Genomic DNA, 16591 nt, shown 5'->3' with positions numbered 1-16591 from the left:
GGAAATGGCTTCCCACTGCCAGAGGGTAGGGTTAGATGGAGTATTGCAGAGAATTTCTTGGCTGTGAGGGTGGGCAGGCCCTGGCACTGCGTGCCCAGAGAAGCTGTGACTGCCCCTGGATCCCTGGAAGTGTCCAAGGCCTGGAGCAATGTGGGATAGTGGAAGGTGTCCCTGCCTCTGGCAGGGGGTGGATGAGATCCTAAAGGTCTCTTCCAGCCCAAACCACTCTGGGATTTCATGTGGTTTGCTCTCAGCTAGCAGTGAGGGCCCTGCACAGGGGCTCTGAGGGGCTGGAGCAATGAGATGTGTTCTGCCTTGGTGTTTGCCCAGAGCTGTGCCCCGAGTGCCGGGAAGGGCTCCTGTGCCAGCAGCAGCGGGACCTGCGCGAGTACACCCAGGCCACCATCTACATCCACAAAGTGGTGGACAACAAAAAGGTAGGGACTGTCCCCCATCCCTGCTCAGCCAGGCTCCAGGAATGCCCCGAGGGGGCTGGCACAGCTCCCATGTCCCCAGGGCTGCTGGGGATCTGCTGGTCTGTGGTGGTGGTGGGGGCAGAAGTCTCCAGCTCTGCAGCTCCAGGCAGCTCTGGCAAAAACAGCAAATTGGGACATTCTGACTCTGAAAATTCCATCTCCTAGAGGCTGCCTTTTGCCAAACCAAATCCTTTGTGTTTTCAGGGATGCTCCCAGCTGTTTTCTCTGTCTTAGCTGTGTCCCCAGGCTGTACCTGCTCTCCTCCCCCTCCAATATTTGTCATTTCCTTTCTTCTTGCTCAAGTGACATTTTAATTCCTGGATAGAAATGAGCTCTTCCCCTCGGTGCTGGTGAGACAATGAACTTGGAGATGATTCTCAGGATCCCCTGAAGCTGTGAATTTTGTTTTTTCTGGTCTTAAGTGTCAGGATCAGCTCTAGAGCTGGTTTTCCAAGTACCCAAAGCTTAGTTCTGGTAAATCCCCCTCCTTAGGGCTCTTAAGAAGGGAGCCAAGGGTGGGCAAGCTGAGATGAAGACAGTCTCTGCACCTTTGGAGTGTGGGGTGGGTTTTTTTGCCTTTCCTTGATTTCCCCCTCCCTGCCAATCCCAGGGAGGCGCTGGAGCCCACAGGGAGCTGGAGGCTGGATGAGCTCCTGCCGTGGATGTGAGATGTGGATCACGCAGCACCGTCTGGAGCCCTCAGCCACGGGCTTTCAGCCTGAATCCCCAGCCTCAATCCCTCTTGGCTCTGGTGCACGAGAGGGTTGGGTGTTGTATTTTTCTGGCACTGGACAGGACTGTGCTCACACGTGGGGCTGGCAGAAAAACAGGGAGCTATTCTTTATGGAGCAGCTGGAGCTGGAGAGAGGGGGTGAGAACGTGCCCACGAGATCCCCCAGTAACAGGGCAGCCTCGGCAGGATGGGAAGCAGCAGGAATGCTGGCCAGGATCGCTGTCAGCAGCACTGGGAGCCACTGTGCCCTTCCTGCTGGCTTTGCAAAACCAGGGAGTGTTTCCCAGCTCCTCACCCCTTTTCCTCCCACCTCTGTACCACCTGGTTCTTCCTTGGGGTGAATGGTGCTGCAGAGGGAAGCCTCATCCAGATAAAATCATTGTAGGGTGGCACTGCTGGAATTCAGAGGGCTCTGGGGAATGTTTGGAGCTGGAATTGCCTCATTAATTGCAAATACATTGATGGAGATGAGAGCTCTTGGCATCCACTTCTCTTGGGCTCCTGCAAAGCCCACTTCCAGCTACAGCCTAGCTGGGAATTTACATCCAGGCAAATCTATGCCTGGAGTGACTTTCACTGGCCTGAACAACCTTTTTATTTTTGTATTTGTGTAAATTATTTAGATTTCATTTACTTACAACCTCCAGCCCCATAAGTAATGGTGCTGCGTGTCCCTGCCAGGCTGCTGCAGGGGTGGGTAAATGTCTTCATTCACAGAAAATACTTTCTCCATGCTGAGGCTTTTGTAATACACTTGGATCAGCCAGCTGATGAGAAAGGACTCAGTCAGGGGCTCGAGAGACTTTCCTTTGCCTGGAAAGGAGGGCAGGAAGCACCTGCAGTTGCACAGGGGGGGATTCCTGAGCTGAATCCCACTGAGGTTCCACACAGCTGGGGAGGGTGGAGGAGCCTTTGCAGAGCTCATGGAGCAGCTCCCAGGGTTGTTCCTGGGCTCTCTGGATGGAGGCGGCACCTGGAGGTCCCCAGGAGCTGTTGGCCAGGGTGGGACAGGCCATGTGGATGCTGTTGGTTACGGAGAATGATTTTTATGACTCCAGGTAATGAAGGACGTGGCTCCAGAGCTGAACGTGAGCAGCTCGGAAGCTGAAGAGGAAAGGGAGGAAAACAAGCCAGAGGGGGAACAAGATCCTGATTTTAACCAGGTAGAGATGAAAAATCCCATCAGGTTCCTTGATTTTTGTATCATCCTCTCGAGTCAGCATGATGGGATCACCACCCTCCTCCTCTGCATCTCACTGGCAGTGGAAAAGTGTCTGAAATTGCCATTTGAATGGACAAACCACACCAGTGCTGGGTTTGGAGAGATAAAATATGGATAGGGATTCATGTGCATGTGGAAATCTGCCCCACGCTGGCATTAGGACTAGGAACTGAGGTTTGAAGGTAAATCCTTTGGTCATCTCCACACTTGCATGCTTCAATTGGCTTTCCAAGGGGTTTTCCATCTCTTCCTGCCTTCCCTTGCGTGACCAATTGGCCCAAAACACTCTCTGGGATGTGGGAAGATTTGGTTTATCCCCAAGCAGCTCAATCTCCTCGATTTTTGCCTCGTCTCCAGGCCAATGGTGGCACAAAACGCCAGAAGCTGTCCCACCAGAGCTACATCACCTACCAGAAACAGGGGATCAGGAGAAGCACACGGCACCGCAAGGTCCGGGGGGAGAAAGCGCTGCTTGTGTCAGCCAACCAGACCCTGAAAGAGCTGAAAATCCAGGTGAGGCCAGCAGAAAACACACAGGGAGGAGTGTGGGGGTGCAGGGGAAGGGTGTGACTGCCCCAGGAGCTGGGGTGGGAGGTGCAGCAGCTCCAGGATGAGGTGTCTGTGTGCCCCCAGATCATGCACGCCTTCTCCGTGGCCCCCTTCGACCAGAACCTGTCCCTGGATGGGAAGATCCTGAGCGATGACACGGCCACGCTGGGCAGCCTGGGAGTCATCCCTGAGTCTGTCATCCTGCTCAAGGTACCTGCTTGGGTGTGGAAATGGGGACAAAGGGAGCCAGCTCCTCAGGGAGCTCCTTGGAGGAGGAGAAGGAGAATCCTTAATTTTTTTTGTCTTAGAGGAGGAAAATCCTTATTGTTTTTTGCTTTGGAGAAGAAGAATCCTTACTTTGTTTCAGAGGAGGAATATCCTTGGGTGTTTGAGGGGTTGTTTTTTTATTTTTTGGGGTTTTTTTGGGGGGGGAGGGGTGGTTTTTTTGGTTTTTTTTTTCTTCTTGTTGTTGTTGTTCTGGAGGAGGAAAATCCTGACTTTTTTTTGGTTTGTTTTTGAAGAGGAATATCCTTTTGTTTTGTTTTGGAGGAGGAAAAGCCTTAAATTTTTGAGTTAGGGGAGGAAAATCCTCATTATTCTTGCTTTGGAGGAGGAGTATCCCTAATTTTCTTTGTTTTGGAGGAGGTAAATCCATTCTATCTTTGATTTGAAGGAGAAAACCCCCCTTCTTTTATTTCCAAGAGTGCTTTGTAGCTGATACAGCTGCTGAGCTCTGTGGGTACCAGCCTAAAACACAACTAAATTGGGGAGTGAGTCCTTGCATGGGGCTCCCAGTGTTTTGGCAGCAGAGCCATTTCCTGGATCCCTGTGCTGGTTCATTCCCTGATCCCTGTGCTGGTTCATTCCCTGATCCCTGTGCTGGTTCATTCCCTGATCCCTGTGCTGGTTCATTCCCTGGATCCCTGTGCTGGTTCATTCCCTGATCCCTGTCTGTTCATGTCCCTGTGCTGGTTCAAATCCCTGATCCTGTGCGGTTCACCCTGATCCCTGTGCTGGTTCATTCCCTGATCCCTGTGCTGGTTCATTCCTGGATCCCTGTGCTGGTTCATTCCCTGGATCCCTGTGCTGGTTCATCCCTGATCCCTGTGCTGGTTCATTCCCTGATCCCTGTGCTGGTTCATTCCCTGATCCCTGTGCTGGTTCATTCCCTGTCCTTTCCACCTTCCCAGGCTGACGAGCCCATTGCGGATTACGCAGCCATGGACGACGTTATGCAAGGTGAGAGGGGTGGGCAAGGGCTGGCCTTGGCTTTGCTGGCCAAGGGCTGGGTTTGGGAGGGTGGGACATGGGGATTGTGGCATTTCCTTGTGGCTGTGGGATCATCAGAGCCACTTCTAATGCTTTCCTTCCCTTTCCATCCCAGTTTGTATGCCTGAAGAAGGATTTAAAGGTGAGTCCTGGTGTTTTTCCCCTTTGTATCCCCTCATATCAATCCCACCCCCATCCCCTTTCCCTCCTCATCTGCTGATGCTGTCTTTCCTTCCCAGGGACTGGTTTACTTGGCCACTGATGGTTTTCCAAGAGGAGCAACCAGAAGGGAAGAGGATTTGTCACATGCTAGGGCATTAAAAGAATAAAAATAGGTGGATACAGTACTTTTTGACTCTTCCAGAAGGCAAAAATCCATCGTGAGACGTTTGCTCCCCAAAAAAACAAAACAAATGCCTTATGTCAAAGCAGATTGCACTGAAGGACATCCTGCTTCAGGACAACGTTCCCAGGTTTATTTAACAGAGAACAGCAAGGTTGGGAAGTTGAGCAGCAGTTGGTGTGTGTGGCACAAGGGGCAGCCCTGGTGCCCCCAGCAGAGGGGTGGTGGCAGTAGATCCAGCCCACCCTGATCACTCTGCAGGAACTCTTTAGGATAATCCTGGCTTTGATCCACTCTCACCCTTTCAGTCCAGCATGGAAGTACAGGAATTGTGACTTCGTGAGGAATGGCTAGCGCTTTCAAACAAAACTTCATTTTCTTGACCCAAAATGGAAGCTGGGATCTGCCTCCCAAGCCCTGCCAGGGGCTGGGAGCCACCCCCTCTCCGCATCCTTCCACTGTCACTTCCACGCCTTGGACAATCCAGTAACCATCTGGGCTCTGGGAACTGGGGGTTTTTTTAGAAATTTGGGATATTTTAATGATTCTGGAGAAAATTTTTCCTCCAGTCTGGCGCTGCTGGGAGCATTCCTGGCTAGGGCAGTCAGAGCTGGCGAGGGGGTGCAGGTGGGTGCCGAGTTTCCCATGGGAAGAGGTTTTGTTACTCCTCTCTCATCATTTTTCAGCAATGCACTAATTTTTTTTTTCCTTTTTTTAACATCCCCCAGAAAACTTTTCTCCCCATAAATATTTAGCAGGAAATAGTATCCCACTTCCAGACTGATCCACACTGGGCACTGCCAAGGAATCTCTTTATTAGAGATCCTCTTCCTTTCCAACCTTTTCCTTTGTTTCTGCAGAGAAATACAATGCAGGGGTCACATCAGATTTATTTTTTCAAGGTTTGCAGGAATTTGGGCTTCAAGAAGAGGATGTGGGCCACAAATTCCATGCCCAAAACCCCACTAGTTTTGATTTCCAGTGTTTTATTTCCAGCGTTTTATGCAAAGAATTCCAGCTGCTCTTTGCCCAGCGCCTTCCTCCCTTGTCCCTGCTGAGTTTGGGGGTGAAGCAGCAGCATTTGAGGGGCTCTGAATTTCCTAAAATGTGATCTTTTGGGGCAGTTTGAACCCCTGGATTCTTTCCTAAGGTATAGACATGGCAAATTCCATGCCAAAGCCACAGGAGGCTTTTCTTCCCAACCTGAAGCACTCGCTTGTGTACATATTCCTTGGAAATTCCATCTTTTCAAGTTGCTGTTAATTTTTTTTAATGTTATATATAAAAAAGTCTCTTCCTTGAGCTTACACTGTTGTGGGAAGGAGCCCTGTGGGTGTCCCAGGGCTGTGGCGGTTCCGGCAGCGCCGGATCCTAGGGAGGATGCAGGTGCAAGGTGTGAGCCAAGGCCCCATTCCTGGTTTGTCTGTTATTTGCAAATATTATCGGATTAAAGTTGTCATTGGAGCTGTGGCAGCCTCGTTACAGTGCAGACACGTGGGCCCAGGGGGTTGGAGCAAGGTGGAGGTGATTATCCCATAAATCCCACTCGGAGCTGCCCCAAAAAGGAACATGGGCACTGCAGGGTGTGGTGGGAGCAAGAGGGACCCGCTGGAGCAGGAATCCCCCCTGCTTTGCACAAGGAGGGAATAGGTTTTCATGGAGCTTGGGCACAGCATTTGGTGGCCCTGGCCCTGTCACATCAACCCCAATCCCCACCTGGTGTGTCCCTGGGAGGGGGTCCCTGCCCCTCCTTGGGGCCCTCCAAGCCAGGGTGTCCCCCTGAGCCCCGGGGGGAGGCAAATGGGTGCTGGAGGTGGGGGGAGAAGAGAGGCCTTGGGGGATGGGGGGGGTACTGGGGATGGGCATTAGAGATGGGATGGGGTGGGAGCTGGGGGGCTGTGGGGTGGGGATCCCAGGTAGGGATGGGAGCCACCCTCTGTGTGGGAGAGGAGGGGTTAAGGATGGGGGTACTCTGGTTACCAGGATTGGGGAATTATGGATGGGGGGGTTCCTGGGGTACCAGGGAGGGAGAGGTAGGGGAGGAGGGGCTTGGGCACCAGGGATAGAGATGGGGGTCCCTGAGTCCCAGGGAAGGGGGTTATGGATGAGTGGGGTCTGCTGGGAGCCACGGGTGGGGGAGCCAGCTCTGGGTCCCGGGGGGAGACGGGGGGGAGCCCCGCGAGCCGAATCTGGGGGGAGATGTGGGTGATGGGCAGAGTGGCACCCGGGTGCCAACCGCGGGCGGGGGGATGGAGATGGGTCCCGGGGGGGACAGGGAGACGTTTGGGGGGGTCCCCCGCTCTGCGGGGCGCTGGGGAAGGAGGGGAGACCCCGGCGGTCCCGGGGGTGACATCAGGGATGGAGAGGGGGATCCCCAGTTCCGGATCTTAGTGCCCGGTGCCGTTTTCCTGGTGCCGGTGGCCGGTGGTCTGCTCCCGGAGCCCGCGGCCGTTCCCCGGTACGGTGCCCGGTTCCCGGTACCGGCTCCCGGTCCCACCGCCCCCGGAGGGGCCGCCCCGCCCCGCCGCACGTGACGCTGCGCGGTGGCAGCGAGCGCCGGGGCCCCGCTCGGCTCCGCTCGGTACCGGCCCCGCTCCGGGACCGCCCGGCCCCGCCGCCCCCGGTAAGTGCCGCCCTGCGGGGAGCGGGCACCGCGGTCCCCCCGGAGATCCCCCTCTGGGGATGTCCCCTCATCCCCGCCGCAGCACCGGGGGGTCCGTCCGCCCGTGACCTTCATCGCTGCCGGTACCGGGGGAGGAGATGGGGAGGGAAATGCTCCGGGCCTGGGGGAAAAGACCCGGGTGGGGGCGGGTGGGGGGAGGGAGGAGTCCCCCATTGGCCCCCCAACCGACCCCCCCCAAATGTCTCCTCCATAATTACACCCAACAACTTGCCCCCCACCAAACCTGCCCCCCTCTTCTGCCCCCATCGCCTCCTCCCTGTTCCAGTCTCCCCAGTGTGAGTCCCGTGTCCCCCCAAACCCAATCTCCCACCCCCAGTCTGGCCCCCACATTTCGAACATCTCTCCCCCGGTGCTCCCCCCACCCTCCCGGGCCAGCCCCCCCCCGTGGATGTGGGGGGTGTGGGGAGCGATAGGGGGGCCCCCCCAGGGTCGCCCCCAGCCCGGCGGGGTCACGCAGTGGCCCAGGGGGTGCGCGGGGAAGGGTCGCGTTTGCACGGGGCCGGGTGGCAATGTCGCATTGGCACGGGGACAGCGGGGTCACACCTTGCACGGGGACGGGTCCCACCTGCACCGGGGCTGCGCTTGGCTGCGGTTGTGTTTGCACAGGGACGGGTCACACCTGCGCTGGGGCTGGCTTTGCACAGGGACGGTGACATTTGCACCAATGTCCTGTTTGCACAGAGACGGTGACATTTGCACGAGGGTCCCTTTCGCACCAGGGACGTACTTGCACGTCATTGTGTTTGCACAGGGCCGGGTCGCACTTGCACCAGGGCTGTGTTTGGTGGGGACAGTGCCATTTGCATGGGGCCGGTGGCGTTTGCACGAGAACGGTCACACTGCCACGGGGAAAGCGACATTTGCACGGGGCCGGTGACACTGGCACGGGAATGATCACACCTGCACGGGGAGAGACCCTGGGCAGGGGGTCGGTGGCGCTGGCACCAAAAATGACCGTGCTTGCACCGCGCCAGTGACACTTCCACGAGGGGGGTTGGCACTGGCACGGGGTTGGTGGCACTGGCTCGGGGTCAATGACATTGGTGCGGGCATGATCACATCTCACGGGGTGGGTGACACGGGCACGGAGTCAGTGCCGCCTCACGGGGTGGGTGCCATCTCCCGGGGTCGGTGCCACTTTCTCGGGGTCGTTTCCACCTCACGGTGTCGGTGCCACATTTGCGGGGTCGGTGCCACCTCACTGGGCCGGTGCCACCTCCCGGGGTCGGTGACACTGTCAAGGGGTCCCGGCGCTGTCCGTGGTGCTGCCCCGCGCCGCCGCCTCCCGCCGGCAGAGGGCGCCCTTCGGGGGCGGGTGGGGCTGGGGGGGTCCGGGGATCCCCGCCGTCCCCACGCGGTGACCTCGCCCCGCCGCTCCCGCCCCGCTGGCCCCCGGCACCCGCAGGGTGGCACTTGGCTCGCTGCCATCATCAGTTGGATTCGGGGGTAAGGCTGCTGGCCGGGCGTCCTGGAGAGGGGCTGTGGGGGAGCTCTCCTGTCCCCAGGAAGCGCCATGGGCCCCCCTGGACGCCCTCACACCACCTAGACACGTCTCCAGCCAGCAGCACCTCCCAACCCCCAGGTAAGCACCAGTGGTTGCCCCCCACCCGAGGATGCCCACCCCAAGGCAGGGAGACAGGCACCCAGAGCCCCTCTCTCCCCAGGGCAGCAGGATGGCCCAGCAGCGCCATGCCATCCCCCCGCCGCTCAAGGTAGGTGTTGTTGGAGTGGGGGGCACGCAGCCAGCACCCTGGGGTGCCACCATGGGCATCACCCATCCCACCACCTATGGTGGCCGTCACCGCTCCGTTGTCTTGCAGACGGAGGAGGATTACATCCCCTACCCCAGCGTGCACGAGGTAGGGCAGGGGGCTGAGGGCCAGAGCCTGCCTGGCCTGGGCTGGTGGGGGTGCCCAAAGCACTCACCATGGCTGTGGGCACAGGTGCTGGGCCGGGAGGGGCCGTTCCCCCTCATCCTCCTGCCACAATTCGGGGGTTACTGGATTGAGGGCACCAACCACCAGCTGAGCGGGGCCCCCGACTCGCCCCCCACCCCAGTACCCGGCACCCGGGCAAAGCTGGAGGGCAACCACACGGCCAAGATCTACCGCAAGCACTTCCTGGGCAAGGTGAGGCCCTGGGGTGCTGCAGGTGTGGGGGCTGGGCTGGGGGGATGTCCCATGGGTGTGGATGGGCAGGAGCTTGGAGACCACATCTCAGGTGTTCCTGGACGTGGGTGTGGTGTCCACAGGGATGGGAGTCCCATGGGCCATGGACATGGGGGCTCATGGATGTGGGTATCCCTGGGCATGGCAAAGTGCTTGGGGTGGGTTCTCCATGGGAATGGAAGGACATGGAGACCTCATAAACACAGGGGCTTTGGCATGTGGATGCTTGTGGACACGGGTCCTCTGTGGGGTGGGTGGTGAGGGAGGTGGGTGTTGGGTCTCCATGGGCAGGAGATGCCCTGGCACGGCTGCCCATGCACATGGGTTCTCCACAGGTTTGTGTGGACATGGGGGCTCCACAAGTTTGTGTGTCCATAGGACCTGGATGCCCCAAGGGGTGTGAGGCTCACTGAGTGTAGGTGCCCCATAGGTGGTATCTGTGGGTACAGGTGCTCATGGACACGGGTGCTCCATGGGGATGGGTGCTTTTGGGTGTGGGTATCCGATGGACATGGGTGTTCCATGGGTGCTCATGGGCCTGGATGTCCCATGGGTACTCATGCACATGGATGTCCCACGGGTTCCCATGGACACGGGTGTCCCGTGGGTGCTCACGGACACGGGTGTCCTGTAGCATAAATGCCCCCAGCAAGAGCGCCCTTTGCTCCTTCCCACAGGAGCACTTCAACTACTACTCCCTGGACCCGGCGCTGGGACACCTGGTCTTCTCCCTCAAGTACGACGAGCAGGAGCACCTCCACCTGCTGCTGCGGTGAGCGGGCTGCGGGAGGCACCCCCGGGAGCTGCCTGGCCTGGGGGCTCCCCTGACCCCCTCCTTGCCCCGCAGCACCCGTGCCCGCACCCTGCACGATGTGGTGCCCATCTCCTGCCTGGCCGAGTTCCCCAATGTGGTGCAGATGGCCAAGGTGGGTGCGGCCCCACCCCCCAGCAGCACCCATGGGTGCCCCCCAGCCCCAGGCCCCCCAAGGCAGCGCCCCTCCCTCCTTCCCACAGCTGGTGTGCGAGGACGTCAACGTGGATCGCTTCTACCCCGTGCTCTATCCCAAGGTGAACGGGCTGCAGGGAGGGGGCACCCGGGCACCCGTGGGTGCCCCTCCCCACCTTCTGACCCCTCCCCACCCCGCAGGCATCCCGCCTCATCCTCGCCTTTGATGAGCACGTGCTCAGCAACCACTTCAAATTTGGGGTCATCTACCAAAAACTGGGGCAGGTATGGGATGGGGTGGGTGGGGGTTAGGGAGGGGGGAGTCCCTGGGTGGGTGCTAGCACCCATCCCCACCCCACTGCAGACCTCCGAGGAGGAGCTTTTCGGCACCACGGAGGAGAGCCCGGCCTTCGCCGAATTCCTCGACGTTCTGGGTCAGCGGGTGCAGCTGCGGGACTTCAAGGGGTGCGTGAGGGGATGCTGGGGGGGAAGGACCTGTGGGGTCAGGGTGCCTCTGTCACCCACCCACCCACCCACGCAGGTTCCGAGGGGGGCTGGATGTGACCCACGGACAGACGGGCAGCGAGTCAGTCTACTGCCACTTCCGTGACAAGGAGATCATGTTCCACGTCTCCACCAAACTGCCCTACACCGAGGGGGACGCCCAGCAGGTGGGCACCCATGGGGGCTGGGGGGTGAAAGGAGGTGGGGGACACTTGGGTGCTTGAGAGCAGGGGGTGGGAGGTGGTCCTGGGGCACTTCATTGGGGTGGAAGGGCTGTGGGGTCTTTGGGGATGTCCCATGGAATGGAGGGGACTCCTGGGTCACCATGGGTGGTGGTGGGCATCTGTGGGGCCCAGGAGATGGCAGGGCACTCATGGGTGTGGGGAAACATCTTTGGGATGCAGAGGGCTGTTAAGGCACCCATGGGTGCCAGGGGGGAGCTGTGGGACACAGGGGCCTGGTGGAGCACCCATGGGGGCTGGAGTGCATATATGGGCCACAGGAGCTTTCATTCCTTTGATGCCCCTGGTGTGACCATCCTCTGTCCCTCGTGTCCTCCTGTGTCCCCCTATGTTCCCCCCGTGTCCCTCTGCACCCCACCTGTCCCTACAGCTACAGCGGAAGCGTCACATCGGCAACGACATCGTGGCCATCGTCTTCCAGGACGAGAACACCCCCTTCGTCCCCGACATGATCGCCTCCAACTTCCTCCACGCCTTCGTGGTGGTGCAGCTGGAGCAGGGGGGCACCCAGGGCACCCTCTACAAGGTACCCTTCCGTGCCTCAGTGTCCCCGTACCCGTGGGGGCCCGCGGGGTGTCCCGTCACCCCCCCACCCGCCACAGGTCTCCGTCACCGCCCGTGACGACGTGCCCTTCTTCGGCCCGCCGCTGCCCGACCCCGCCGTCTTCAGGAAGGTGAGCGCCCGTGGGTGCCGCCGGGGAGCCCCTGGGGACACCCAGCCACGCCTCCGCTCACCCACCCACCCACGCTCTTCCCGGGCCGCCCGCACCCCGCAGGGCCCCGAGTTCCAGGAGTTCCTGCTGACCAAGCTCATCAACGCCGAGTACGCCTGCTACCGCGCCGAGAAGTTCGCCAAGCTGGAGGTGCGGGCACGGGGCTGCGGGTACGGGGCACTGGGGGCACCCGGAGGGGCTGGGCAAGCCGTGGGGCAACACGAGGCTGTGGATGTGGGTGCCCACTGTGGGGCCTGCACACACCGTGGGGGCTGCACGTAGGTGGGCAGGGGCTGGGTCCCCATCCGGGCAGGGCGGTGGTGCCCGGGGTAGGGGGTGTCTCACGGGGGCAGGTCTCACGTGGGGGGGGCAGCAGCGCGGTGGGGAGGGGGTTGCGGGGGCGGCCCCGTGTGGGTGCAGCGCTGGAGTGTGGGTGTCTGGAGTGGGACGAGCTCGTGTGGGCGCAGCAGCGCAGGGGTGGGTGCTCGCGGTGGCCTTGCGTGGGTGGCAGCGGTGGGTGCGGGGCTGCGGGGCGCTGTGGGCGGCGTCGCGTGGGTGCAGCAGGAGGAGGCTGGTCCTGCGTGGGTGGAGGCTTTCTGGGCCGGGGGTGGATGCCTGGCACGGCGCAGCCGTGCGACCGGGGTGCGGGGCTGGGTGCGGGGCTTGGTGCGGAGGTGGGTGCGGGCCGGGTGCGGGGGTTGGTGCGGAGGTGGCTGCGGGCCGGGTGCGGGCTGGGTGGTCTCGCGTGGGCGTAGCAGTGCGGGGATGGTGCGCAGGAGCGGACGCGGGCTGCGCTGCTGGAGACGCTGCACGAGGAGCTGCAGGCGCGCAGCCAGGCCATGCTGGGGCTCAGCCCCGACGACGAACGGCCCGACAACGGCGGCGCCGCCCCGGGCTTCTTCGAGTCCTTCAAGGTGGGGCGCGGGGTCTCGCACCCCCCACACCCCCGCACGCAGCACTGCGGGGCCGGGTCCCCACCCCGGGTCCCCGCCCAGGACACGCCCCCATGGCCCTGGCCACGCCTCTGCACTGACCACGCCTCTTTGCTGTGACCGCGCCCCGGACCTTGGCCCCGCCCCCTGCGCGCGCAGCCGATCTGCGGGGGAGTGTCTGCGGCCACGCCCACCTCGGACCCCGCCCCCTCACCAACCAGAACGGCCACGTGACATCAAGCCCCGCCCCGTTGCTCAACAAACCACACCCGTTTAGGCCACGCCTCTATCAGCATAAGCCCCGCCCAAATTGCCAGTCGCGTCCCGTGTCTTAAGCCCCGCCCCTCAATACAAGCTCCTCCCATCTCACATTTGGCTCCGCCCCTCCCCGGTACCCGGTTCCCCCCGGTGCCCGGTTCTCCCCCCGGTGCCCTGTTCCCTTCCCGGTGCCCGCTTCTCCCCCCGGTACCCGGTTCCACTCCCGTGCCCGGTTCCCCTCCCGGTGCCCGGTTTCCCCCCCGGTACCTGATTCCCCGCGCCCCGTTGTCCCCGATCGGTGACGCGCTGCCGCCCCCAGTCGCTGCTGGTGCCCGGGAGCCGCCGGGGACGCCGCGGCAGCGCCATCGGGCTGGGCTCGGTGGAAGAGGTGGGTACCTCGCTGTCCCCCCTCGGTGTCTCCCCGATCCCCGGTGTCCCCCCGGTTAACGGCGCCCCGCAGGCGCTGCTGGTGCCCGGGAAGAGCCCGTCACGGCGGCGGCCCGGCCCCCTCGGCTCCCGCCGCTCCAGCGCCATCGGCATCGAGAGCATCCAGGAGGCGCCGGCCGGCAGGTGAGCGCCGGTACCGGCACCGCCGCTGTCCCCTCCCGCTGTCCCCTCCCGATGTCACCTCACTGCCGTCGCCTCCCCGCAGGGACGGCCCCGGAGCCGCCGACGGCTCCAGCTCCACACACAGCTCCCCCGAGAGCCGCCGGAACCCCGACAGGTCCCGCAGCTGGCACCGGGATCGGGGACACGGGGACAGGAGGGCACTGGGGTGGGAATGTTTGGGGACTGGAGGACACCGGGATGGTGTGGCAACGGGACAGGGTGGCACCAGTATGGTGGTCACCCTGGGTGACTCCAGGACCAGGTGACATGGGGACTGGAGGACACTGGGATGGTGCAGCTCAAGGACAGGGTGACACCAGGATGGGGTGGCACAGAGTTGGGCACTGGAACAGGGCGATGTGAAGGCGACACAGGGACCGGAGGGATGGGACAGCAAAGGAATGCGGTGGGCCAGAGTGACGGTGGGTGGGGTGGCAGAGGGACGAGGTGGCACCAGGATGGCTGGCGCAGAGCAGCATGGGGACAAGACACCAGAGGGACAGGGTGTCACAGGGGCTGAGTGTCATCGGGTCTGTATGTGGCAGGGACAAGGTGGCAGGGGGGCTGTGGGGGGGCACTTGGGTGGCTTGGATGGGGGTTGGCATGAAGGTGGGTGACACAGGGGCACATAGCACGGGGAGAGGTTGGTATGATGACAAGAGACATGGGGACAGCATTGCATGGGGCAGGGACCTCCCAGGGATGGGATGGGGTGGGGACAGGGTGGCATGGGGATGGGACATGCCGGGGCTAGGGTTACATGAGGATCCAGTGTCCCGGGCGGGGTGGTGTGGGGACAGGGTGTCCCGGGGCCAGCGCAGCATCGCAGCGGGCCACGGTGGTGGCCACGAGGCGCGGTGCCAGCCTGTTGTGGCCTTGGGGACTGTCCCTGGCCTTGGGGACTGTCCCTGGCAGGGCTGAGAAGCCGGAGCCGCCGGATTTCTCCCGCTCCTCCTCCAGCGCCAGCAGCTTCGGCAGCGCCGCGGAGGAGCCCGGCGAGCCGGGACGGGTACGGGGAGCCCGGGGGCGTCCGGGGGGGCAGTTTGGGGTGGGCAGCACCCCTCTGACCCCCCTCCGCCCCCTCAGGAGAGCCGCTCGCCTTCGGGGAGCCACCGCGACGCCTTCACTGATACCCCCTGGCCGGATGACACCCCCGGGACCCCCCCAGGTAGCCCAGCACCCCCGGGTCAGGGCGCCGCGGGGCTGGGGGACCCCTCGGGGTGCTCACGATCCCCCCTCGCCCTTTGCCCCAGGCCGCCGCCCACCTGACCCCCCCTGCCCTGAGATCAAAATTCAGCTGGAGCAGCCCCCCCCGAACCCGGTGAGGCTGTTCTCCCCCCTCCACCAGTGCAGTATCGGGGTGCCCAGCCTGGGGTGCCCCCACTGATGTCCCTCCCACAGGGCTCATAGTCACCCCCCGATCTGCGGGGGTGTCACTGCTTCACCCCCCTCTGTGTGCCACCCCCGTGCCAGGAGCTGAAGCCATCGTCCCCGGTGCAGGATTTGGGGGGCCCCCCAACAAAAATTGGGATGTGCCCCCCCCTCCAGACAATCTCTGTCACCCCAAAACCCCTTTGGGTGAGGGGGTGATGCACCACAAAGGGGCCTCCCCTCTGCTGTGACCCCAGAATGAAGAGTGGGTCCAACCCCAGCATCATCCCCTCCCCGATGAAAAAAGAGGGGACTCAAATCCAGGGTAACCCCAAAGTGGAGCTCCCTCTCCCCCCCTTTTATTTTAAGGGACAAAAGTTCCGGAATGTGCTGGAGGCTGGAACTGGGGGGAGGGGGAGGAATATTTTTTCACACCCTCCCAAACTGTGTTTCCCGTGAGTCCTGTATAAAATAAAGGTTTATTTATCGCTACTGTGGGGTGATCTCCAATATCTAGGGGCTCCCCAAAACCCCAAACATCAGTGGGAACTATAAAAACACTCCTTTTGGGGAGACATTTAACCAAATGTTGGGGTTTCACAGCAGCCAGGCCAAGCAAAGCCTTTCTTTGATGGTCCCTTTTTAGGGGTGCTGCGAGTACCCCAAAATACGGCAGGCAGTGCTCTCACCGCCCCCCCCCCACCACCACCACCTAGAGTGCCTCTTTCAGCTCTGCTGGCCAGCCCGGCGTCAGGAGTGGCTTTTGGCCACGACCCCGTGGCCACCGGCGTCCTGCCAACCCCCCGGCCAAGGGAGAGTGGTTCCCACCCCCCTGAACCCCCAAAAACCACGCGGCACCCCGGGAGTGGTTAAACATAGCCCGGCCTGCCCGAGTTCTGGGAAGTGCCAGCAGCCGGCCCCGATTGGGATCTGGCACTGCCTGGGGAGGAAAGGGGGGGTCAGAGCCCCCCAAATCCTGCCCTGGTGAGGTCAGAGCCCCCCAAATCCTGCCCTGCTGAGGTCAGAGTACCCCAAAATCCTGCCCTTGTGAGGTCAGAGCCCCCCAAATCCTGCCCTGCTGAGGTTAGAGCCCCCCAAATCCTGCCCTGCTGAGGTCAGAGTACCCCAAAATCCTGCCCTGGTGAGGTCAGAGCCCCCCAAATCCTGCCCTGCTGAGGTCAGAGTCCCCCAAAATCCTGCCCTGGTGAGGTCAGAGCCCCCCAAATCCTGCCCTACCGAGGTCAGAGCCCCCCAAATCCAAATCCTGTCCTGCCAAGGTCAGAGCCCCCCCATTCCTGCCCTGCTGAGGTCGGAGCCCCCAAATCCAATCCTGCCCTGCTGAGGTCAGAGCCCCCCAAATCCTGCCCTACCGAGGTCAGAGCCCCCCAAATCCAGCCCTGTTGAGGTCAGAGCCCCCCAAATCAGCCCTGCTGAGGTCAGAGCCCCCCCAAATCCTGCCCTGTCGGAGTCAGCACCTCCACCTGTTCTGGAGGATCCTGGTTAAGGAGGAACTGGACCTTTAATTATATAACTGGTGGATGAATGAAAGGGAGGGGTTTATGGGGTTTGGGGG

At 61.4% G+C, this 16591-nt stretch overlaps 2 protein-coding genes and 1 long non-coding RNA gene across 8 annotated transcripts in view; 2 read left to right on the top strand and 1 right to left on the bottom strand.

The window, feature by feature from the left end:
* USP48 (ubiquitin specific peptidase 48) overlaps positions 1–6056 on the top strand; it is a 31071-nt gene extending 25015 nt beyond the window's left edge. For 2 of the 4 annotated variants that reach the window (XR_003945177.2, XM_018920480.3), the window contains exons 21-26: positions 331–437; positions 2789–2944; positions 3065–3190; positions 4171–4219; positions 4365–4391; positions 4489–6056. Coding sequence is in view for 2 of the 4 variants with exons in the window: in XM_018920480.3 (XP_018776025.1) it covers positions 331–437; positions 2789–2944; positions 3065–3190; positions 4171–4219; positions 4365–4391; positions 4489–4511 (488 nt within the window). In the remaining 2 variants the exon portion in view is untranslated. Of the gene's footprint in view, positions 1–330; positions 438–2267; positions 2373–2788; positions 2945–3064; positions 3191–4170; positions 4220–4364; positions 4392–4488 lie in introns of those variants that run through there. The other 2 variants (XM_009095644.4, XR_001991577.3) reach the window with 2 other exon arrangements.
* LOC127060330 (uncharacterized) lies at positions 3546–4164 on the bottom strand. The gene is made up of 2 exons (XR_007779259.1): positions 3981–4164; positions 3546–3920 (listed from the first exon to the last, which is right to left on the bottom strand). It is a non-coding gene; the product is annotated as an uncharacterized LOC127060330 (long non-coding RNA).
* Positions 6057–7158: 1102 nt separating the features above from the next.
* Positions 7159–16271, top strand: RAP1GAP (RAP1 GTPase activating protein). 3 transcript variants are annotated; one of them, XM_050982487.1, is made up of 21 exons: positions 7159–7215; positions 8781–8857; positions 8940–8987; positions 9096–9134; positions 9219–9404; positions 10121–10215; positions 10291–10369; positions 10458–10511; positions 10591–10674; positions 10754–10854; positions 10931–11060; positions 11506–11661; positions 11738–11809; positions 11912–11998; positions 12625–12762; positions 13358–13608; positions 13691–13762; positions 14563–14656; positions 14734–14815; positions 14901–14968; positions 15049–16271. In XM_050982487.1, the coding sequence occupies exons 3-21, from the start codon at positions 8949–8951 to the stop codon at positions 15055–15057; spliced, it is 1836 nt and encodes a 611-aa protein (XP_050838444.1). In that variant the 5' UTR covers positions 7159–7215; positions 8781–8857; positions 8940–8948; the 3' UTR covers positions 15058–16271. The 3 variants fall into 3 exon arrangements, with proteins under 3 accessions (XP_050838444.1, XP_050838443.1, XP_050838445.1); XM_050982486.1 differs by lacking the exon at positions 7159–7215 and having other exon boundaries at positions 8644–8857; XM_050982488.1 differs by lacking the exons at positions 7159–7215; positions 13691–13762; positions 14563–14656 and having other exon boundaries at positions 8644–8857.
* Positions 16272–16591: the final 320 nt, after the last annotated feature.

Source organism: Serinus canaria, chromosome 21 (genome assembly GCF_022539315.1).
Source record: "Serinus canaria isolate serCan28SL12 chromosome 21, serCan2020, whole genome shotgun sequence".
NCBI classification, from domain to species: Eukaryota; Metazoa; Chordata; class Aves; order Passeriformes; family Fringillidae; genus Serinus; species Serinus canaria.
Note: the sequence above shows the minus strand (reverse complement) of the source record. Positions and strands in the feature narration are given on the sequence as shown.